Source organism: Euleptes europaea, chromosome 10 (assembly GCF_029931775.1).
Source record: "Euleptes europaea isolate rEulEur1 chromosome 10, rEulEur1.hap1, whole genome shotgun sequence".
NCBI lineage: Eukaryota > Metazoa > Chordata > Lepidosauria > Squamata > Sphaerodactylidae > Euleptes > Euleptes europaea.
The window spans coordinates 42210669-42236269 of record NC_079321.1 but is presented as its reverse complement, the minus strand read 5'-3'; the positions used below and the strand labels follow the sequence as shown (position 1 = coordinate 42236269).

At 42.6% G+C, this 25601-nt stretch overlaps 1 protein-coding gene across 1 annotated transcript in view; it reads left to right on the top strand.

Moving 5' to 3' along the window:
* LOC130483410 (protein eyes shut homolog) overlaps positions 1 to 25601 on the top strand; it is a 148708-nt gene that overhangs the window by 43760 nt on the left and 79347 nt on the right. The window contains exons 5-6 of the mRNA XM_056856172.1: positions 3204 to 3312; positions 4755 to 4975. Of these exons, the coding sequence (XP_056712150.1) occupies positions 3204 to 3312; positions 4755 to 4975 (330 nt within the window). The remainder of the gene's footprint in view (positions 1 to 3203; positions 3313 to 4754; positions 4976 to 25601) is intronic.

The window sequence follows — 25601 nt, the reverse complement described above, 5'->3', positions numbered from 1 at the left end:
CAAAAGAAATCTCAATCGTTGTACTGTTGATATTTGGCTCTTTTGACTAATGAGTTTGCCGACCCCTGTTCTAGGCAGACTTTGTTTACAGGTGGTTTGTCAGTGCCTTCCCCAGTCATCTTCCCTTTACCCCCAGCAAGCTGGGTACTCATTTTACCGACCTCGGAAGTATGGAAGACTGAGTCAACCTTGAGCTGGCTACCTGAAACCAACTTCCGTCGGGATCGAACTCAGGTCGTGAGCAGAGCTTTGGACTGCAATACTGCAGCTTACCACTCTGTGCCACGGGGCTCCTAAACTGGCTTAGAATGGAACAGAAGTGAACTGGAGGAATAAATATTCACAATTTTAAATGTGTCTTCCCTGTTTGAAAAAGTGATGCCACGGGATGAAATGATGCACACAAAAAAAGAAGTTAAAAATTAATCATGTTAGGATACCAAGCGTTTTGCTCTGACAGCAGGGGGGGGGAACCTGAAACACTTCCTTGGAGAACATTTACAAGATCAATGAAATTTTGTGAATTCAGAACAATATTGTGATTTGACAGGATTACATATTCCAACTCCTGCACTATAATTTTAATTTATTATTTTCCATGAGTTATATGAAATAGATTATGTAATTGACACATAAATCCCATCTTCCTTAGAAATTTGTGATTGTCTCTGGAAGAAAATATATGCTCGCTTTTAAATGGGACTGAAATTTGTCGCAGAAATATCTGCCAGATGCACAAAAATGCCTTCAGCATCAAAACAAACCGATAGCACAAAATATGCAACTGTTAAGTTTTGCCTTGGGTAACTACAGAAGTAAATGATTAGTCACTGCAATGATTGCAGTTTTTAGCATAAGGCCATGTCAATTTCATATGGTGTAAGGTTAATTATGAAAAAATACTACTTAAAAATGCCTTCTGGCTGTACCAGAAAATCAATCATTTTTCTTTCAGATGTGATCTGCTAAATGTTTGGTTTCAAAACAATTGGCGTGTGACTGTATTTGCTAATTTCAGTAATCCTGCCCAATTTTTAGGTTATAAATAAAATATTTCCATAGAAATTTCTGATGTCATAGGTATAAATAATTATACAATTATGCAATATATGGTTTCTCCTGTATTGAAGTGGGGAACCCTATACAGAAGTGCAATGGGCCATTTTTTATGTTGATTTTCTGTAATGACTGGGGCTGTTGTGCTTTAAAGCCTTTTAGCAGCTTGATCCTAAAACCGGCTGTAACAGCCCACTAATATCACTATAAAACAACAACAACAACCTAGTATAATGTGCTCTGATACAGTGATCTGTTCCAGGTGGGGAGGGACTGTGACTCAGTGGTAGAGCATTTTGCTTGGCATGCAGAAGGTCCCAGGTTTAATCCCCAGCATCTCCAGTTAAAGGGACTAGGCAAGTAGGTGATGTGAAAGACCCCTGCCTGAGACGCTGGAGAGCAGCTGCCGGTCTTAGTAGACAATACTGACATTGATGGACCAAGGGTCTGATTCAGTATAAGGCAGCTTTATATGTTCATATGTTCAGGTGCACAAAGTTCATCAAGCTTATGGTTTGCCATGTTTCAATGAAGGTATAAATGGAGACCCCTATTTGCAAGAAATTCATATGTGCCCCTGGATATTAATGGGTCTCTTGACCATGTGCAACAGGTCTACAGCCATAAATGTTAAATGAAAATTCCAAATGAAGCATGGTAAAAAAAAGAGTGCTTTTACTGAATCAAGCACTTATTTTAATTAAGCTGTTTCCCACTGTGGGCTCAAATTTGACAACACTGAAATAAGAATTAGAACACACTTTTTCCCTGACAAAATGATAATTTAAAAATGATTGTGTAAAAGGTATCCTTTAGGGATGGTCTTTTATTGTTGATAATGTACATAGTATTCCCCAAACCCGATTTTATCACATTTTAAAGCCCCAAAGAACTCTCAATAGCTTATTGAACATTCCTTGTATTTATTTTACAAAGTCTCTTAACATTGTATTCTTCTTATCTCTGAAGCTCAGTACCAGAGTATACATTAATAGCATCCTTCATGAGTTGTGATAACTATATCACAATGTAATCTTGATGCTCAGAGGTGCAGCCCTTCATTTTGCATTCCGTTTCTATTTCCCCTGTCGAACAGAAAAAGGGAAGTTTCTACCTAGAGAGTTTGCTATCATTCAACATTGATATTACTTCTGAACAATCACCTACACTAGGGAAAGCATATGTCAACACAGTACTTTCAATTTATCTGTATCCACTTACACATGTAAAGATCTCTCTCTTGCCCTCCGTCTCTCGTTTGGTATACATTTCAACTTCTCAAATAAAGATCGTTAGACAAATAATTAAAAGGGAAGGGTTTTAAGGAGTCTGTTTCTGAAAGTACATGTGTCTAGAATGTTTTCTTCAAAGATTTTGGTACAGTTTGGTGTCCCAGTCCTAAGCCCATGCTTGCCTGTGCAAGTGTGTGGAGCTACAAGGGAGCTCATGACCCATAGGAATAATGTAGTTGATGTGAGTGTATGAACCAGCACCTTCCTTTGGGTGCCACCTTTCATGAGCTGGTGATCACTGTATGTATTGGTCCTAAAGGAGGCAGAACGTAACCATAGTATATGCAATGTCATGACTTAAAAATAAATCTATTTTATTTCTGAAATACATAAGTTGACCATATCATGAAAATGAGTTTTCAGTCTGGGCTTGACACCACAGGATCCCTACAGCTCTAGTAAAGTGCACTGATTTCCCTAGCCCATTAATGGGGCTGGAGCGGAAGCATCAGTTCACACAAACTTCCTCTACTCTGATCAGTAAGCCTGCTGATGGCCCTCCATGATCAACTGTGGACTGCTGAATATAGATGAGCCAGACTTGCTCAGGTGTTTAATGCCACAAGCCTGCAACAGTTCTCTCATGACTTGGGACATGAAGGTGGTTCCCAAATCAGTTACCATCTCCTCCGGAAAACCTAGCCTTGCCTAGTTGGACAGTAACGCATTGGTCACAGTCTTTGCCTCGATGTCCCTCAGTGGTACTGCCTCAGGGTACTTGGATCATGCTGATGGCCCTCCATGATCAAGTGTGCACTGCTGAATATAGATGAGCCAGACTTGCCTTCCAAAATAAAACTCTCACAACCATAACGTTTTCCAACAGCAATAACCCCTACTTCTGTTTCTTTCCAGCTATAGGTTGCCTTTCGGCAGTGCTGATGGTTGCTGCATGATTGAAATTACCACAAATGAAAATTCACCAGTGCGTCAGGAAGTCTTTCTGATGCATCAACTGACTGAGGTAAACCTATCAAACAGAATCCAAAGGCTAACTGGGACATGTTTATTTTAATTTATCTCATAAAATATTGGTGATTTTAATTAATTCCATATTAGTTGCCTCAAACTTAAATATGTTTCATGAGATATGTTTTTATGAACGTCTGTAGTGGATTCTGCTACTCTCCCCACTGAAATTAATGATAATGCTCCTGTGCAACTTCCATTCATTTCAGTCAGATTTGCATAGGAGAAATTCCTAGTGGTTTGTCTGGGGAAACTGTTTTCAGCAATAGCTTTTTGCCAAGTGTAATGTGTGGTTTGGCCCATGCACCCCCTGTGTTCCTCCCATGAAGTTATAAATCTGTGAGGATCCGTCCTGTGGGCCCGGCCTCTTCACCCCCGCGGCCTGGCCTGTTTGACTCGGGCGCTTCCCTGGCCTCAGGTTGGGTCGGATGAGAACTTTTTTCCCTTTCTCTCTGTCTCCTTCACACCCACGGCCAGTCCCTGCTCCACTGAGCCCGAAGCTCCACAGCGGACTGCCCCCTCTTCCTCCTCGGCTTCCGCGTTCCTCCCCAGGTCATCTAGGCCAGGCCCCTCCCAGCTCCGCCCCTTCCTGAACCTCCGCACCTGCCATGTTGAGGCTCCACCAATCGTCCCCTGCCCGCATCTCCGATCCACCTTTGCTCTCAGTGGGGCCACAGCTCTGGCTCCGCTGTTCGGTGGCTCCTGCCCCGCCTCTCTCGCTCGCGTCCGCCTGTCTCCCCGTCCCTTCCACGCCCGGCTCTTTCTCTACCGGGGAAGGCTGCCGCGGGGCAGGGGGCCCAGGCGCGGCTCGCGGATGCAGCACCTCTGGGGACCTCCCGCTGCGGGGCCACTGCGCTGGGTCACCTGGCTCTATCCCTCCCCGCCAGGCCGTTTGTCCCTCCGAGGGCTTCGCGGGCGGCGGAACAGCTGGCTCCACCCCCCCCGACCATAGCCGGCTGGTCTTCCCGCCCGGTAAGTGCGCCGCCGGGTGGTCCTGCTGCTGGGGCTTGCCCGGGCGCGGGACAAAATCCAAGACAATACACCTGTGGCTAGGGATGCCAGCCTCCAGGTGGGACCTGGAATTATAGCTCATCTCCAGTCTACAGAGATCAGTTTCCCTGGAGAAAATGGATGCTTTGGAGGCTGGACTTTATGGCATTGTACCCCACTGAAGTTCCTGTACTCCCCAGGATACATCTCCAAATCTCCATGAGTTTCCTAACCTGGATCTGGCAACCGTACCCCTCCATCCCACACCGGTGGTCAGTGGAGACCTGGCAACCCTGGAGTGGGAAGGGATGTGCTAAAGTCAGGACCATGTGTTAGACAAAATGACAGGGCAGAACCACTTAAGTAGTTTCTTCATTCCTTTCTTTCAATTTGTCTCTTTAATGCAACTTGCAAACAGTTGCAATGATTGTTAATGGCTTTTTGCAGGTTGCCTTTGGAGCCATATTCCTTGGAAATGTCCCTGATCCCATTAAGATTCATCCAAGTGCTGGGCAGATTTATGGCTTCAGAGGCTGCATTCGGGAGTTCCAAGTGAACAACAAAGAATTGTTTGTCATAGATGAGGCCATGGGAGGAAAGAACATTGAGAACTGCAATGTCCCTGTCTGTGACTATCATCCATGCCGCAATGGAGGCACTTGCACAAGGTAGGCACCAGGATTTTATTGTTGTTATTGTTGTTAATTCTTCATTTTTATATTCCATCATTGTGTGTGAATACATAATGAAATTACTATAGATTTTTATCGCTCTTTGATTTGTTACAGCCTTTGATTGAAGCTACTCTTCCATTTTAGAACAAATAACTACTCATATAAGAGATTATATTCAGAGTTTTGCAATCTAAGGTCTTTGAAGCATTAAATACAAGGAACTGTCTCTGGTTTCACCATTCCCAGTGGAGCTGAAATCAGGAGGTTTAGTAAGATGCTTCTGCCTTTGCTGAACAGAAACTGTTGTTTCATAAATACAGTGATAAAGTCACTTCATATGAGATTAGGGTTAATCCCACTCCAGAGATGCCATCTGTGTACATCTTGCTGAGTACAGCAACCACAACAATATTAGTCAATGAATCTGAATGCAATCTATTTTGTCCCAGGCCAAGTAGGATTTGTAAAAGTTACCAATAAATAGGCATTTAAAATAGAAGCGACTTGACTCACCAAGTCGCAGGTTGTGGTCCTTCTCAGGCTTACTCTGAGGGAAGGGAGGTCACCGTGAGGAGGAGGGAGACATTGCCGCTCTCGCCATTGCACGAGAGATTCGGCTTGCTTCCTGTGGCTTCCCAGCCTACTGCTGGGCCGGTGCCAGGGAGTGATGTCAGGGCAATGGCTCTGGCTACCTCACCCCTCCCCACACCTACTTAAGGGCATTAGGGCTGTCAATTCGGTCCGTCCCAAACCGAAAACATCCGAATTTCCCCCGATTCAGCGGTTTTCAGTTCGGATGGAACCGAATTCAAAAAAAGGTGGGAAAACAATGAGCCGAATTTGGCAAGTTCGGGGCAATCACCAAATAAATTCGGCAAATTTGGGGGCTCTGAATCAGCAGCATAACCATCAGTTAGTAAGCAACTAGCAGCATTCTCCTGCGGCCAGTGGTGGCCAAGCCGGGTCTTCTTCTGGCCAATCAGTCGTGGTTGAATGCATGAGCCCAGCTGCTGTGTGGCCCAGGGAGAGAGAGAGAGAATGTCTGTGTGTGAGAGATATCCCTGTGGGGGGGTGCGTGTGTACATTCGTTCCTTTCCGTGGCTCTGGGGGGGCATTTTTGGAGGTAGAGGTCCCAAACTTTCAGTGTAGCTTGAGGGGACCCTTCTTGCAAGAACTTCAAAGTTTTGTGAAGATTGGGTCAGGGAGTCCCGAATTATGGGGCCCGGAAGGGGTCATCCCCACAATTGGAATACAGCCTTTAAAAGCACATTCGCGTTGGGCCATACCATTACCCGGGCCCGGTGGTCTGGTTGCCTCAGCAGTTGGGCCGTACCATTACCCCAGCCCGGGGGTCTGACTAAAAGGCAATTAATCCCGAGTTATGGGGTCCCTCCCATCCACCCATTAGAATGAATGGGAGCAGACAATCCTTAATGTGCATCTAGAGAGCGGCAAATCCAAGGCAAAACCTCCCATGCATAAATGGCCAGAGAGCTGTGTGTGTGAGTCTGCTAGAATCGTACTGGATTACTCCCGAGTCCTTACTCCCAGTCCCTGCTCCTGATGGAAGAGAAGAAGACATCCACAGTAAGACCCATTTGGGGGCTTTTCTCTATAATTCTCTATAATTTTTTCCTGTGTGTGTGTATGTGTGGGGGGAGATTTTGTGTGTGTGTGTGTGAGGGGGGAAGCCAAAGGGGGGTGGGTTTACCTGTTCTGCTGGGGGGTGGGCTTGATTGCCTCAGTGTGGGACTGTGCTTTCTACTGTTTTCACCGGTTGCCAACTTCGTGTGGAGTTAACTGTGGGTCAGTGAGTCTCTCTCTGGCTGGTTCCTATAGTTTCCAATGGGCTGTGCAGCCGCTCCTGTTGTTTCGAATGGGCTAGCCTGTCATTCGTTTTCGTACATCCCCTGTAATGTATTTCAGTGGAGTCAATGCAAGTCAACCGACATTCCCCTCTCCCATTATCTTCAATGGGCTGGGCAGCCTCTCCCATTGCTTCCAATGGGCTGACTTGTCATTCGTTTTAGTACATCCCTTTTAATGGCTTTATTCCAATGGGCAGATGGGGGGGACCCCTTCTGGGCCCCATAACTCGGGGCCCCCTGACCCAATCTTCACAAAAATTGGGGGTTCTTGCAAGAAGGGTCCCCTCAAGCTACACTGAAAGTGTGGGACCTCTACCTCCAAAAATGCCCCCCCGGAGCTGTGGAAAGCCACGAATGTGTTTGTAATGGCTTTATTGCAATGGGCAGATTGGGGGGACCCCTTCCGGGCCCCATATCTCGAGACCCCTGACCCAATTGTCACAAAAATTGGGGGTTCTTGCAAGAAGGGTCCCCTCAAGCTACACTGAAAGTTTGGGACCTCTACCTCCAAAAATGCCCCCCTAAGGGCCGTGGAAAGGCGCGAATGTGTTTTTAATGGCTTTATTTGGCCGAATTTTTTCCCAAACTCCGAACTTAGTGCTGAATTCCACGGATCTGAATCGGGGGAGTTCAGACTTCAGCATTTCCCAAATCAAAACCGGCTGAATTTTGCCGAATCTGAATTTTACCGAATTTTTTTTTCAACATCCCCAAAGGGCATGCCACCAGCTTGCAGGCCTGTTTGACTGCCAGGTGGCGACGAGTCTGACCCACCCTTCCCTTTATGTTATGTTTTTTTTTATTCTCTTTCATCACAGCTGTGGGTGGTTTTTGGCATGGGGACTGATCCAGCTGGGAAGAGATGCCTTTCCTTCCCATTTTGGGGATCCCCATAAGGGGTCTTGGGATGGAGTACATCATCGTTGCCCAGCTCAGGGGCTTGTTTGGGATTCTCCACTCCCAGGTGATGTTGGCTTCACACAGAGATTTGTGTCCTGGTGGGGCCACCAAAGCGCCACTCCGGTGCTGTCCCAACATGGGTTTGGGTCATTTATCGATGCTTTCGATACATCGGATGACAGAGTGGTCATTCAATCTCTGGATTTGCCCCCATGCTCTGCCAATGCTCCATCTGTTGTAATCAATAAAGCTGTGGCCATTTGTTTCCCAAAGTAACAATTTGTCTGTGTGTTTATTTGGTTTGCCCTTCCCCAAGGAGCCATTTGCCCATGGGACCAAAATGGTTGAGGGGTTCTAAAGATTTTAGCCAGTAGACACCATTAAGCAAGTTGGGTTATTGGTTTGTTACCATGAAAAACCATTAAGAGCCTGGTTTAACATCATTTTCTGCAACGTGGTAATAATTAAATAGCAATTTTGATTATACTTACCAAACCAAAATAGTTCAGGCAGCCTATTTCTGAAATATTGATATATCGATATATCATTGTAATGATAGGTTTATCTGAATTCCCAGATTTCATTTTTTAAAACATGTAAGACTCGATTCCCTTCCCTTGTGAAAATATCTCTTTTTCCTTGTGTCTTCACAAGGGAGAGGTGATACCATCCAAATGTGGAATACACTAAGGGAAGGGGCTAGACACTATTTTTTTACACGAAAGCTGGAAATTCAGAGAACCTGATAAACATATATTACAATGGTACAGCAATATATTGATATTTTAGTGCCATTAAGCAACGCAGCCATGATATCAATATGTTGATATCAGCATGCACAAAAAATAAAGAGGGGAGTTGCTGTGATGCCACCAATGACAACAACATCCTCCCTTGAAAATCCTGAATATTTAAAGCACATGCGGGGGGAGGGGATTGACTCCACAACTATGAAAATGAAGTGGAATGGCAAATATACAGAAGAACCATGCCCAAACCAATTCCAGCGCTTGTGGATCGACTGCAAACAAAATCAGGAGTAAGTTGAGTGTGCAGAAAAGCCTTTTTTGGGCTTTGCTGCAGGCTGAGGGCATTGACTTCTGAACCTCTTCACACCAATATAGTGGTTCTGAAAGACCGAAAATTGAAGTTTCAGCCAGCTTTCCAAGCACAGAACAGCACAAATATTCTATTCAAGAGTTCACATGCTCAAGAACTCTGCTCCTGTCAGTGTAGATTACCAATGAGGATAAATTTTACTATGAGGTAGAAGAAAAAGAAGAGTTAGTTCTTATACCTTGCATTTCTCTACTGAAAGGAATCTCAAAGCAGCTTACAATCACCTTCCCCCACCCCCACAACAGGCACCTTGGGAGGTACGTGGGGCTGAGAGAGTTCTGAGAGAACTGTGACTAGTCCAAGGTCACCCAGCAGGCTTCATCTGGAGGAATGTGTAATCAAACCTGATTCTTCAGATTAGAGTCCACCACTCTTAACCATTACACCACTCCGGTAGATTAAAGAAATGAGATCATACAGTGATTCACCAATTTACTTCTTCTTAGCCAGTTTGTCCCACACCAAGAACCATTTTTGACTTGAATAAACTTAAGGGCCACATTCATTATTTTCACTGGAACTCTTGCAGGGTTGAGCGCATAGCAGATGTGGTAAATATAGTGGTAAATATAGTGCCTGAGCTTTTTGTTTGTTGTTTCTGTCTCATAAGTATAGTTTTCAAGCATATCACTCAGTGGATAAGGAAGGAATACAGCAACAAAAGTGCAATCCTAATCATACTTTCCTGAGATCAAGTCCTATTAAACAGACCTGAGTAGAATTCCGAGTAGACCTTCTTAGGATTCTTCTCAAAGAGTATGTTCATATGGCACTTTGAATAACTTGTAATATGCTTATCATGAGAACTGGGCCCTCAAGTGAAGCAGCCTTCTGATTATTTTACCAGGAGCATATGTAGAAAACCAATGATACTTCAGCATTCCTGAAAGTGGGTGGGTTAAACTGCTTTCATCACCCATTTAATGAAGATCTTTCAGTGGTTGTGTTGAAGCTTTTAGATGGCCACTTATCCCTAGATTCAGAATTCACCATGAGGGTGACAAGCCAATTCATAACCTGACCCAATGCTGGTGGCACACTTGGCAGTGATATATCTGTATAATATATTTTCCACATTGCTTTATCTTCATGCTATGAATAGCAGCACATTTGAAACTTCTGCCTCTTAAAGGCATAAAAGCCCTTGTAGAATTAAAGTTGTCAACTTTAACTGGTATAATGGCACTATTTACTGTTGCTGAAGGCTACCACCCATTAATGCCAAAGGTATATCTTCCATTCATTGTGACTCTTACACCCTATATGAGTTATATCTCAATGCGCCAAGTTTATATGGCTGTGCATATTGGACTGTAGTTCAATTTGCAAATTACATATTTGGAAGTAACCTTCATTTAATTCATTGGGCACTTAAAGTATACACTCATAGGATTGGTCTATAACTTATAACTTATTTGAGCAGTCAGCAGCTTCACTTGTATCCATCTTGTGCTGCTTCCCCATGGTTAACGATGTTAAATTTTAATGTCATGGGGGGAGGAGGAATCTCCTAGAAAAAAGCATGGAAATGTTGGAGAAATTTGAAATAAATGTTGGGGAAATTTGAAATAAATGTTGGGGAAATTTGAAATAAATGTGATACTTACTTTCATATCAAACCTCATAACAACATAGAATGCATCATTTATAATTCAGTGTATAAACTGTACTATTTGACATGTTTATGGAATTTAAAGTACACATTCCTTAGTTTTCTACAGGCAAAATTGCAAAGATGATAAGAAGAGCCCTGCTGGATCAGATCAGTGATCCATCTAGTCCAGCATGCTATCTAAGACAGTGGCCTCTGAAGGGCCAACAGCAGGGTGTAGAAACTGAGGGCTTCCACTGATGTGGCCTCCTGGCACTGGTATTCAGAGGTTTACTGCCACTGAATATGGAGGTTCCATTTAGTCACCATGGCTAGTAGCCACTAGTACATGAGTGAGAATTGCAAACTGCTGGACCCCAAGCTACCTGTGTCTTAGTTTTTGCCATCTGAGAGGTAGGAAAAACTACAAGTTAAATTAGAAAACAAATTTTGTGGTAAAGAAAAGAAAGTATATTATTTGAACAACAATTTGTACAGTCACAAACTATCTCATGGGATTGTTGAGTGAATAAAATTGTTTCAGCTATCAGGAAGAGTTGGAAACAAATGTACTGAATGAATGATTGCTTTTCTGGGGATCCAAAAAAAGATAAGAGAGCCATCAGGACCCAAGAGAATGCTATTCTCCTGAATATTGATTGATTGTCGGGATGGGTGCAAATAGGGTAAGTAATGGTCTGGTCGGAGCACTGATTAAATCACTTTAGGGTGACACAATGGGATTAGTTAGCCCCATTGTCCAACCAGGCCTACCTTAGGCCCAGGGGAACAGTTCAGTGGCCAACCGCCTTCCTGCCCACGCTTGACACACAAGATGGATCCCAAAACCCTCTGAGAGTAGGGTTGCCAACTGCCAGGTAGTTACTATATAAACAACAACACGAGGCTCTTGAAGAAACAAATTTACTTAACTAGATAATCTCACAGTATATAAAGCAAATAATAAGCTATATACATATTGTTAGAAAATAAACATAAAATGCCCCTTAGGGTTATAACATCACCCAAGTCCGGATAGTGCGTCTTGCAGCGGGTTAAGTCACACTTCACTTCCTTGTGGGTTGCTGCACCCTTAGCGTCCTTGTGGGTTTCTTCACCCTTCTGGCAAATCCAATTATAATCCAAATGAAAGTGGCAAGCAATCCAAATAATAGGTTCCCTTGTTTATTAGAGGTAGGCAGCCGCCGTCCAGTTCAAGGGAAACAAAATGGCGAACGGAACAAAAAATATATATACAGTAAATTTATAATATTTGATAATTACAATACAATATTAACATCATGCCAAAAATAGTAAACTTACCACATTAGAAAGGAACATGACCCCTATGGGTTCTCTATGCCTCTGGGAGGTTAATTAATGGTCAAGACAGTTCCTAATTTATTGCCAGCATGAGCAGGTACCAGGTGTAATGAATTGTCTAGTGTTAAAGTTACAGGTAGCATGAAAGATCCAGCTCATTATTTAGTCCTAATGGCGCCAAAGTTTTGAATAAAAAGATCAGTTTTGTTTCCTGTCTGTGAAGTATTTTTGTAATGTCCTGAATTTTATGGGGTTGCGGTTTGAATTTCCATAAGGCAAAGAATCTTATATCATCGGCTGAATGGCCCTTTTCGAGAAAGTGCCCAGTGAGGGGAGCCTCCAGGACCTTCACGCGGACGCGTGCCCTGTGCTCCCTTATTCTTAATTTTAATTGTCTCGTTGGGGACCCTATGTAAATTAGAGAGCACGGGCAGGTAATTCCGTACACAATATTTTCAGATGAGCAGTTACTAAAAAAATCCAGCTGGTATTTAAAATTAAAAAGTGTAGAACTAATTTCCTTAACTGGAAGACTTAGGGCGCAGACCGAGCATGTTCCGCATTTGTAATGTCCCCGGGGTTTATTGCTAAGTTTTTTACTGGGCACTTTCTCGAAAAGGGCCATTCAGCCGATGATATAAGATTCTTTGTCTTATGGAAATTCAAACCGCAACCCCATAAAATTTAGGACATTACAAAAATACTTCACAGACAGGAAACGAAACTGATCTTTTTATTCAAAACTTTGGCGCCATTAGGACTAAATAATGAGCTGGATCTTTCATGCTACCTGTAACTTTAAGACTAGACAATTCATTACACCTGGTACCTGCTCATGCTGGCAATAAATTAGGAACTGTCTTGACCATTAATTAACCTCCCAGAGGCATAGAGAACCCATAGGGGTCATGTTCCTTTCTAATGTGGTAAGTTTACTATTTTTGGCATGATGTTAATATTGTATTGTAATTATCAAATATTATAAATTTACTGTATATATATTTTTTGTTCCATTCGCCATTTTATTTCCCTTGAACTGGACGGCAGCTGCCTACCTCTAATAAACAAGGGAACCTATTATTTGGATTGCTTGCCACTTTCATTTGGATTATAATTGGATTTGCCAGAAGGGTGAAGAAACCCACAAGGACGCTAAGGGTGCAGCAACCCACAAGGAAGTGAAGGGTGACTTAACCCGCTGCAAGACGCACTATCCGGACTTGGGTGATGTTATAGCCCTAAGGGGCATTTTATGTTTATTTTCTAACAATATGTATATAGCTTATTATTTGCTTTATATACTGTGAGATTATCTAGTTAAGTAAATTTGTTTCTTCAAGAGCCTCATGCTGTTGTTTATATAGTAACCATACTTATTCAGCATAGGTAATTAGTCTTATTAGAACTGCCAGGTAGTAGCAGGAGATCTCCTGCTAATTCAACTGTTCTCCATCTGATAGAGATCAGATCACCTGGAGAAAAATGGCCGCTTTGGCAATTGGACCCTATGGCATTGAAGTCCCTCCCCTCCCCAAACTCCGCCTTCCTCAGGCTCCACCCCAAAAATTTCCCACCGGTGGCGAAGAGGGACCTGGCAACCCTATCTCATCAGTTTTGTGGAGAGCCGTTTCTTTCTCTTATGCCAGTCTTTGGCCCCTGTGCCTTTGTGGCACCCCTTAGCAGGAGAAGGGAGTCCGTGTCCACTCCGATCCAGAAGGAGTGAACCCCATAGGCCCCCAGCACCACCAGGTCAGCCTGCATGATGCTAGCAAACTGGGGTTTTGCTGTGTGTGTGTGTGTAAAGTTCCGTCAAGTCGCAGCCGACTTATGGCTACCCCTTTTGGGGGGTTTTCATGGCAAGAGACTACAGAGGTGGTTTGCCAGTGCTTTCCTCTGCACAGCAACCCTGGTATTCCTTGGTGGTCTCCCATCCAAATACTAACCAGAGCTGACCCTGCTTGACTTCTGCGATCTGACGAGATCAGGCTAGCCTGGGCCATCCAGGTCAACCAGGGGTTTTGCTACAACAGAGTAATAGAGCTACGCTTCTGAAACTTTCACAATCTCCCAAGCTGTTTTTAAAGGAAATTTAATAGAGTGATTTTTGGCTCTGAGATGCCATTCATCCCTTCTGTTTATTCTGAGAGTTCTTTGGACCCTGAGAGTGTAGAGATTTTTTTTAATGAATAAAGAAGGATATCAAATGATGCAATGTAACAAACAACACTTTCCACCTGTTGTAGAAATAGAACCCCTGTTTCTTTCTTGGTAGTTCTGGGTTTGATCAGTAAACTCACCAATAATAACAAAAAAAGCTTTGTAAAATAAGCAAAAAGAGTTAAAAACACAAGGTCTACAGCTTTATGCAATAAGGAAATAACAAATGTTGTCTAGTTAACTACTTACTTAAAGATGTTACATAGTAAAGCTGGTTCTTAATGCATGCAGTCTGATAAGCAAAGCATGGTTCAAAGCGACATAGTAACACACAGCAAAGATAGTTGAAGAAGGAATGACTTAACTTCTGGATACTGAAACTTATGGGAAAAGCAGGCCATGAACAGGTGACACTTAGCTCCTAATCACAGGGGTTCTTGGCTGGAACCTTCTAGGTGTCTTGGACTGGTTCAAACCAGAATTGGATTCACAAGGGAAGATGAGCAAATTTCCCCCCTTCCCATAACATTTCTCCCCTTCCCATCACATTAGATGTTTCTCATGAACTAATTAACAGTGGTGTAAGAACGAAACTTGAATCCGTCCTCTGCTGATAATGGACACCTGGGGTTGTGAGAAGGCTAAGTCTGAGAAAGGAATGTTACAGGCTGCTTTAGCCAAGGAGAACAAAATGATTTTAAGATGGTTTCTCTGCCTTGACGCCTGTCTTAAACTTTGTAAGGGGGGGGGTTGGAAGTAATTAAACTGTGTAATTAAACATCAGTGCTTGTGGAAACAGCACATAAAAATTACTATACAGGCCATAGTTGTCAGAAGCACAGTGGTAGTGGTTGATGAGCATAATTACTTCAGGCTGCTTAAGGGGGTCATCAAAGTGTAAACATACATGAGCTTAGTTTTCATAGTGCTGAGTATAAACAGATAGTTAATTATGCCCATACATCCATGTGTTTCCAGTGTCTTAAGCTATTCTCACATCAATTATTCTTACTGTTGTTGTTTAACATCTTGTGGAACAGCAGATGGTTCCATTAATGTTAATCAATTAATTAAGACTGGAAAATCAAACTCAACAATAAATTTCAATACAGAGTAACGTATCTTCTGATTTCAGACCTTAAGAATGACATAGTTATCAAAATCCTCAAGAAGACGGGTTTCCCAAGGATGATCTAGTGACATTTCAAGTACAGCCTTCCTACAAAACTATTGTTTAGCTAAGAAAGAAAGCAATAAAATATCCATCCATTAGAGTCCAATTCAATTCTGTTTGCTGGTAGCCTACTCAGGGTTTCAAATGCTGTTATAGTGAGAGCCTTTCTAGAGGATCAGTTTATAGCACAACAAATGAATGTTGCCCATTTATTGTAGAGAAGCCTCTGTTTTGTCACAGAGTTAGAAGATTATTTTCTTCTTCTCTTTCTAACGCTAATAACGAGAGATATTTCCTTAAATAATGGAAAGAAAATATTTCTTTAGTGGCTTGTGAGGCCGATTCGCTATAAAACATTGTAGTTGCTTGGGTGAGGCTGGAGAGAAACAATTTGGAAGATGAAGCAACCTGCAAAAAAGTAGGTGTACATGGGAGGGAGTGTCACAGGCTTTGACATATTGGAGCACATGAACATGGTATTAATATTGCACATATGCTGAATTATTCATTATAAAACCCAGGTACACACATACAAACAGCAAAAGATATATAGCAGAAGTTTAATTTCCTTTTAAAAGAAGGGAAAATAGTCTTTGCCATAGAGGCTTCTGCTCATAATACACTGTCAAAGGTTACAATGACATTGCAGATTTACCATAAGAATATTCTGCTTATTTCCAAAGACCTTTCTCAGCAGTGTTGATAATGAGAAACCGTTTCTTAAAATAATGAGAAACGGTTTGCAACTTCTTGTATAACCACTGAAATGCAGAGCTGAGTGCTTAATTCTAATTTCACAATGACTTCAAGTATACATATGCTGACTATGCTACAATGATGTAATGTAAACAATATATTGTATTTTATGATTTAAACATGTAAACTTGATGCCAGAAATTAATGAATGGGTTCAATCTAAGCGTATTTTTCTGAGGATGAGAATGATACTAAATTGAATATATAGTGATAATAAAGCTCAAAACTGATTGTTTATAGTTTAGCAAAATAGCCTGGTAAGGAAGGAAGTCCTTATTTGGTAATGCAAAAAGAAGCCACTGACAATGTGCAGTAAAAATGTTGACTGCTTGAGAATTAGTTTCTCAATTAGTTGAGAATCAAAGGTGCCTGAAACAGTATAAATACAGGCACAGAAAGGCTAGAACTTGAGACCTCTCTCAGAGGGTCTCAGAAGAGTCTGTTGGTATGTATGGCTTTACAAATATATTTTTCTAGATATTGTGAATTAGATACTTAGAACTAAATCAGACTTATTTGACTGTTATATTTTAAGTGTTGGATTTTAAAACTGAATAGTATGTAGAACTTGTTTGCTTTACTGTATACATTGTTACTGAATATTAAGACTTTGTAATACTTGTATGTATGTATGTATGTGTGTATGTATATATATATATATATATATATATATATATATATATATATATATAGATATATATAGATATATATAGATATAGATATATATATACACACACACACATACAATTACATTAGAGTACATCAATAAAAAGACTTACTTTTTAAGTGAGTAAAGTAGTTGAGTCCTGCTTAGTAGGTGACTCTGAATAAGATAACATACCACTTCTCTGGAAGGGGTCATTTCTAAGAGTATAGTCACTTCAAAGGCACTGACCCGCTTCAGGAGATCTGAGCATCAGTGTGGTATAATAGCTCAGGTGCTACACATGGATTAAGAGGTTCATGTTCAAATCTTCAATTGGCCATGAAACCTATTTGGTGACCCTGGGCCAGTCACTGTCTCTATCCTAACCTACCTTACGGGGTTGTTATGAGAACTATGTATGCCACCCTGGACTTTTTCATGGGAGGAGTGATAAAAATGTGATAGAAAGATATAATAGGACGGAAAATATATGCTCTTTGCATCTGAGGAAATTGATTTTGTTTTAGAGACTGTCTTCTAGTTGGACAGTTGCTTGCCTTCTCTGCCATGCGGAGGTATTCAGGAATAAAAGATATTTTTAAAAGGCCATTAGGCTCCACTACGCTCTTCTTCCAAAGAAACCGACTGTGTAGTAGTTACTCTTGGAACTTCTTTCTGCACAGAGAAATGGGGAGTGGGAAACCATAAGTGGGAAAATATGTTTTTCCGGCACTCAAATTGCAATTAGTGGTCAGCATCTTATCCTTCAGTTTATAATATACAGCTGCTGCTGTGGTGGAGCCCTGGAGGGTGGCAGTGGCAGTGTTCATGGGGAGTCTCTTTGGTGCTGTCAAGTCACTTCGACTTATGGCGACCATATAAATTAATGACCTGCAAAACGTTATTGATAACAACCTTGCTCAGGGTCTTGCAAACTGCAGTCCATGGCTTCCTTGTCTGAATCATTCCATCTCATGTTGGATTTTCCTCTTTTCTTGCTGCCTTCAACTTTTCCTAGCATTATTGTCTTTTCCAGTGACTCTTTCACCTTTCACCAATTTTCACTCCAGTTTCATCTAACTCTAATCCAGCTTTCTTTATTATATGTTCTGCATACAGAGTGAACAGATAGGAAGATAAAATACATCCTTGTCTGACACTTTTGGCATTTGGAAATCATTGTTTCTCCACATCCTGCCCTAACTATAGTCTCTTACAGGTTGCACATCAAAATAATCAGATGTTATGACACACCTATTTCTTTTAAAACCAATCATAGCTTTTCATGATCCACAGTCGAAAGCTTTTCTTTAACCTAGGAAACACAAGCTGATTTTCTTCTGAAATTCTCTCATTTTCTCCAGTAACCAACATAAATTTGCAGTATGATTTCAAGTCTCTCTTCCTTTTCTGAATCCTGCTTCAACATTTGGCATTTATTGTTCCATATATAATAATAGTCTTTGTTGTAAAATTTTGAGCATCACTTTACTCATGTGAGAAATTAATGCAATGGTCCAATAGTTTATGTAGTCTTTGATGTCTTCTTTTCTCAGAATTGGAGTGTAAATTGAACTTTTCCAGTCTGTCCCACTGTAATGAATGAGAGGCAGCAGGCAAGAGATGCTGTGACTGTTACGGGGAAGGAAAGGGACCCTGGCATCTCTGCATCTCTTTGGCTGGGAAGAAGGGAGGAAAGCACTCGTCACTGGATAGAGAGCATCCCCCCCAACTGAGAGGGAAACACACTGACCCTTTGATATATTAACACCTCTAGATTGAAAGGTCCAGATCTGGTGGGCTTGAGCCCCAAGACATGGCACCCCGATTGGCTGAAGTCCTTGGAACATATGTGGGGTAAGGTCTGAAAAGGGGAAGTATTTCTTTGTTTGGGAGTGCATTTTGAGTAGGTTGGGATTGGGTTTTGGCATTCATCAGGTGAGCTGTCTCACCTGTGTGTTTGCCAAGAAGGATGACAGAGGGGAATGATGACCTGTTTTGGCTCGTTGGCCTTCTGTAGTGATCCACCCCAGTGGAGTTGGCCTCAGGCCAACTCATGAGAGAGGGGGGGCGCTAAATTTTAACTGAGGTGATGGCAGCAACAGTGGCTAGTCATGCCCCACAAGGTGACAGAGATCACGACACCCATTTTACATGTGAGTGGGGCAGTAAAAGTAAAGGTAGTCCCCTGTGCAAGCACTGGGTCATTCCTGACCCATGGGGTGATGTCACATCCTGACATTTACTAGGCAGACTTTGTTTACGGGGTGGTTTGCCAGTGCTTTCCCCAGTCATCTTCCCTTTACCCCCAGCAAGACCTGCATTTAAATGTTTGGGTAGTACCCTAAAAATGAATCTGGAGTTTTTAAACTATGAATCTCTAACACTGATCTACCCACAGAAATCTATTTATAAGCATCTCTGTTTCATTTGGTTTTCAGTCCTCATTGAAATTTCACAGTGTAATACACAAAGACTTCAAATTAAGTAGGCAAAGTACCCAAATAGTGTATATTGTTATGCCTGAGAGATTGCTTTCATGAAAATGTGGATCACTTTTGGAGCAGAACATATTTTCATGGGGGATAAATAGCTGGAATATTCTCTAAAGGCAAAGCATTATCCATTATTATTTGCCCAATTATCAACACTCATATTGTTTTCCATGTTTTTCCCACATTTGAAAGTTCACTTTGGGAGTCAAACTCTTTTAGAATTCTCATTCTACAACTGAGAGGATGACTAGTACCGCAAGCCTTTAAGCTCTTCAGGCTGCAAATCGGATATTTGGAAAAGCATAATTCTTCCCAATGTGTATGTCAATGGGGCCTTGGTGTAGTCAAAGAGCCGTTTACACTGTTTTTCTAACAGATTTTATTACCAACACTCTTGCCAGTTGGCACATGTGAGTGATTAATTTGGAATGTGAAAATCCTTTGAACTTCTGGGAGCTTCTTAACACAAATGAGATTTCTGCTTTAGTGAATCATGGGAAAGTCATCCGACTTTCATGTGATCACAGGACCAACTGGGGGGGAAACAAATTGTAATATTTCACATTTTGGTCCAAGGAGTAGATTATGAAATCATCTGAGAAGTGTAAAAGAATTTAAAGTACTAATAGACATTCACACTTTCTTTGCAGTGCATCTATGCAGAAGGTCAGGCAAGTTAGGGGAAGAAAGTCCCTTTTCAATCTATCTGTTGTTGCTTGGTACAGGAGACTTTTCAAGTTTACATTCTATCTTTCTGCCAGGCTCCTTAGAGGAGAAAGTTAAGATTGTACTAGTGTAGAAACTGATATAGAAAGGAGGACTTTGATTTTGTCTAGTGCCTCCAACCCAAATTGCAACTAAAAGAACTTTGCTTGTGTTTCTCTGAAATCTTCTGTTATGAATGAGAAGCTGTTTGCCTTAAGAAAATACAGACACCTGTGTGAACCCTGCCATAAATGCCTACAGTTACACTCAGGCAGGAAAGTAGTGACACATATGGAGATTTCTGTGTGAGAACAGAGGAAGCTTGAATTGTACGGCTAGCTCGTGGGGGGGGGGGACAAGATAGATAGGATTTAATATCTCCAGTTTGAAACCCAAAATACTTTGGGATTAGATCATGCGGTCTGGTGGGAAATGGGAAGCCAGCCTTACAGAATAAAGATTAGGCCCTCTGAGCTCCTCTCATCTAGGAGGCAAAGAGCTAAAACAGTCTGCTTTTTTAGAGAAAGCACTCCAACTTTCCACACAGGGATTTAGCTGTAAGAGTGATTATAGCCCTCTGTTTATCAAGTACAACTTCTGGGATGTGAGGGTGATCTGGCTGTGACATCTGTCACCCCATTGATTGCCAGGGTTGATTCGGCTGATTTGGCTGGCTAGGCGAGTGTCCCCTCCCTCCCTCACCACTCCATGTGCATCCCTCCTGAAGCTGCGCGCTTAGTGGAAGAGGACGACCATCCCAGATAGAAGAAGTGTACCGTTCTTCGGTCAAGGATACAACTTCTGCACATACTTGGGTATAGGGGGTTTGATTTGGCCTCAGGACATTCGGACTGGGTCTCAGACTCACATGCTCACCCTTCATCATTAGATAGGTTGAGGTTAGGCTTGCCAGGCCCCGTAGCTCCACCGGAGGGACCTTTGTGGGGTTGCGGCCAAGGTGCGCGATGCACGTGCGCCTGTTGCAGCACACTCGCGCATCCTGTGTGACGTGCCTGCGTCACTTCCGGGTTTTTCCTGGAAGCGACGCGGACACTCTAGCGATCTCGGCTGAAACTCTATGGTTTAGCCAAGGTTTCCAGAGCGTCCAGGTCGCTTCTGGGTAAACTCGAAAGTGGCCCGCGCGCATGCACACTGTACCCCCCAGCCCTCAGCTGGTTGGCAAGCAGCCCGGTGGATTGGCGGGATTTTACCCGCCACCACTGGGCACTTGGCAACCCTAGAAGTAAATGTACAGTATTTCTCTGTTCCATCATTAACTTCTGTATGCAGTGGGGGGAATGTGAGAGGAAGTGCACGCGCATAAGACCTGCTCTACATTTTACCACGAGTACAATCTGTACCAAGATGCTTCCTCATGGCTTTATTGCATACCACTCTGGTAATATTAGAATATCCAGATTCCAAGGAAAGAGCTGACAACATAGGCGCTTCCTGTCCTATCAAAGTATTCTCAGGAATCTATACCAGTCATCAAGACTATGTAGCTGTGGGGGACAGGGCTCGCAAGCACTCGTTTCTACCCAGTGCAGGAGTGAGAAAGTTGTTCAGTTGACTGAGTCTCCAGTCACGCTAGACTCCCCCTTTTCTCCACCCTGTTCTTGCTGCATCTCTGGGTCACTGCCACCATCAAACCTGTTTTTAGAGGTTCACTCTGCTTGAGAGTTTGAGCTTAAGCCCCTTCTGCAGCTTGCCGCTGAAAGGTTTATAGTTCCGTGTTTATATCTTCCTCTCTTTTTACACTTGCTACTGAGGGGACCAATACACTTAGTTAATTATGATTTAACCACTGCCCATTCCCTTTCTGATCCTGGTGCATGTAGACTGAACACAGGCTTAATGTAGGTCACAGAGACCAGACTAAACTCATTGAAAATGAAAAGTAGCTTAATAAGAACATAAAATGTCCATAGTGCATCTGCAAACAATAGATTGAGCAAGAATGAAAAGAAGTGTGAGTAAAATGCAAATGTTCTAATTCCCAACTTTTACATATGCCTACAGATAGTACTATGAGAGGGGCTGTACAATTCCTGGAGTTTCAAGCAATTAGAAATTGTCCATTAACCTTGGTTTCAATGTCTAGAATTCATCTGCTAGTGATTTCAGGATCATGTGCTCATAGTTACTTCTTGGAGTCATGATGGATTCCTGTTCTATGGTTTGTAAAATAGCTAAGAGAGCATTCTCGACATATGTAGGGGTTTTATTATCTGTCTTAGACCACTTTTTCCTCTCTGCAGGAATGTCCTATTTGCATTTTGGCCTCTTGAAGTTCTATATCTTAGGTGTGACTGGATGCCCATTGTCCTACTCTGTCCAGGGCCATCTTCATTTATGTGGCACTAAATGGCTCTGCCCTAGATAAGTAATTCCTACTCACTTGCCTATTTTCTCCTTTACTCCTGCTGACCAGCAAAGAGCTCCTTATAGCCTCTGTGCCTTCACAGAGTACAACCGCCAGAATCATCCTTTGGGGCTGCAAACTTTGGCACTAAGCCTGGGATGGAACACATTTCACCACAGTAGTCCCACACCTTCATTTATTTTTCACTCTGCAGATGGCTTCTAGTTGTGATGCTAGAAGGTTGGGATGTTTACTTTTAAGTGGAACACTCCTGAGCTCCTTGGAGACCTGTGCTTTTAAAAAGTTAACAAGCCCAGTACAGTTTCATGCATTCACTGAATATGCAGGGAGAGTAGGGTTGCCAGATCCCTCATCGCCACTGGTGGGAGGTTTTTTGGGGGGAGCCTAGGGATGGTGGGATTTGGGGAGGGGAAGGATTCAGTGTCACAGAGTCCAATTGCCAAAGCAGCCATTTTCTCCGGGAAACTGGTCTCTATTGGCTGGAGATCAGTTGTAATAGCAGGAGATCTCCAGCTAGTACCTGGAGGTTGGCAACCCTAAGGGAGGGAGACCATGTGAAAGCATGCCGACCCCTGCCAGCCTCTGTACTATCACCTGGTTATTAGCAGGGTACAACTGTGCAGAAGAAGGGGCTGACTTTCCCTCCTTGTGATCAGCAACATTGGGAAAGCAGTGTTGCCGATAATGGGAAGGGGTGTACACACAGCCGCAGTGATGACCAAGTGATTGCAAGGAGGTCAGTGCGCTCATGCCTGCCTTCCCTCCTGTTCAGTCAGTGAATGTGTGGGCCTGTCATCTGCCCCAGGCAACAATAATAAACAAATAATAAATAAAGCATGAAGCATAATTATCTTTATGTAAGCTACAAAAGTAGTTTTATATTAGCTGTCATCTGCATATTGGTAGCAACTCAGCCCAAACCTCCAGATGACCTCTCCCAGTGGCTTTACATGGATGTTGAAAAGCATGGGAGGCAAGAAGGAACCTTGGGGTACCTTGTAAGCCAGAGGTCAAGGGGCATTGCAGCAGTCCCCCGGCATCACACTCTGAAAACTAACTCTGAGGTAGGACTGGAACCACCCCAGAACAGTCCGAGTCCTGAAAGGCAATCTGGAAGGATACCTTGATTGATGGTATCAGAAGCCACTGAAAGGTCCAGAAGAATTAACAGGGTCACACACACCCTTTCCCTCTCCTAGTGCATGTCATCCACCAGGGCAACCAAGGCCTTTTCAGTCCCGTGTGTGTGTGTAAAGTGCCTTCAAGTCGCAGCCGACTTATGGCGACCCCTTTTTGGGGTTTTCATGGCAAGAGACTAACAGAGGTGGTTTGCCAGTGCCTTCCTCTGCACAGCAACCCTGGTATTCCTTGGTGGTCTCCCATCCAAATACTAACCAGGGCTGACCCTGCTTAGCTTCTGAGATCTGACGAGATCAGGCTAGCCTGGGCCATCCAGGTAACCAGACCTAAAACCAGATCAGAATGGATTCAAACAATCCACTTCATCCAGTAATCCCTGAAGTTGGCCAGCCACCACTCATTGAATTGCCTTACTCAAGAGTGGTACATATGAGACTGGATGGTAGTTATTCAACTTTCCTGGGTCCACCTCCTCTCTCAGGGCAGCATTTACTGTCCGCCAGACCCAACCCCCAGCCCACCCAGTAGATTTAAGCAGCCAGGAGGGGCAAGCGTTGTACAAGCAGGTGGTAGGTCTCAAACTTCTAAGAACCCTATCCACATCCTCAGACTGCACAAGGGGCTGTACAATTCCTGGAGTTTCAAGCAATTAGAAATTGCACAAGTTGAAAGGTATCCCACACAACCAAACAATTCGCTACCTGGGACCATCTGATCCCTTTCCTGCTAATGTAGAATCCAAGTTGGAATGGATGCGAGAGATTGTATCTGCAAAGTGCTTAGCAAAGTGATCACCGTGGGATGCAGAGCATTCCACCTACTCCTGTTAGCCAGAACTCAATGGGCCCCTGTCTACCCGGAAGAGTTCTGAAGTTCCCATGTAAGAAATGAAATTAATCCTCTTAAGAATCTCAGCCAGTTCTTCAATGCGGGAATATAAAAAGCAAAGACAAAATTATATGGGGAAAACTTTAAAATAAAGTTTGTGCAAGGTCTTAAAATTCACAATTTAATGTTAGTGTGAGAACAGAAGATGGGTACAATATTCCAAATACAAATATGATGTTAGCTGTGCATAAAATTGTCAACCATGGTATCATTACATCTTTGCATTTTCAGTTGTCTAAATAGAATAGCCGATATGAATCAGTATAGGTGTATGGCTCCTGATGTACCTACTGTACTTACTATTTCAGCACCAATCAGAACAGAATTATATTATTCCCCAAAACACCCTTTGGACCATTACTGAAAATTATGGTGTCATCAAGCCAACATTTCAGAGTTAATGTTAGGCTCACTATCACTATATCTAAAAATAAATTGGCTGGGGCCTGTGTGGATGCAGAAGCAGGAAAACCAAGCCATCAACAAACAAGACAGCAGCCCCCATAAACTCTAGGTACTCCCTAGGTGTGCTGTAAAATATGATTTTGTAAATTTTTGTAAAAGAATTTTTTTTTGAACCTTAGAAATTGTTCTTAGAACAGAATCTTGAGAGCAGCTGAGTGTCAGTTAAAGTAGGCAGGAAGATAAATTATCCTGCTCCAATGAAAGAATTCGAAATTGTTGCCCCATTCTGCAATTCCTCATGAGTCTCCATCTTGTAATGGAGAATCAAACCCAGGGAACCAAACCCGGTTCTCCAGATTAGAGTACACTGCTCTTAACCACAACACCACTACACACAGAAACGAGAGAGAATGGGCAATAACCATAACAGAGCAAGGACAATAACTGTACCTACAGACTTGTCTCTAGGAGAGATAAGGAAATGTTAACTCTCTTGCTAGTGCACCATCTTCTTAGGAGGTTTCTTTTTCAAAAACACAGGCTATAGGGTAAAGTGAAGTGCATAGCACACAGCCAGATCGCCCTCACAGATCGCCATGATCTCAAGAAAGCCACTGGAGCCTCAGTTAGTTTGCTGAACTTCTTTTCGACCTCAGACAGTGCTAAATTGTAAATTTCAACGTATCTGCCCTGCAAATAGGCCATTGGAATAAAATGGGGAAAGCAGGAAATTCATGCTGGTGCACACAATGTCCACAAAGCCACTCTACTCCATTTGTTAAATTTTAATATTAATTCAGTCTTCTAGCGATGCTATTATAGCCTTTTTCACATATTTAATTCATAGGTCATCAAGTTTTAATGATGTCAGTCTTTAATTGCTTAGCTGTTGCATCCTTTAAGCGTAATAAATAATATTGAAATCTAATTTTAGAAATAGTGTTTTGTGAAATGGAAAAATTCGAAGCGATAAATGTTTGTTTGATTTCTTTTATGAGCTTCGGGCGTCAGCATATAGCTCTAGAGCACAATAGCTTATGCCAGTTCAAGACTCAAAAACTAAATCA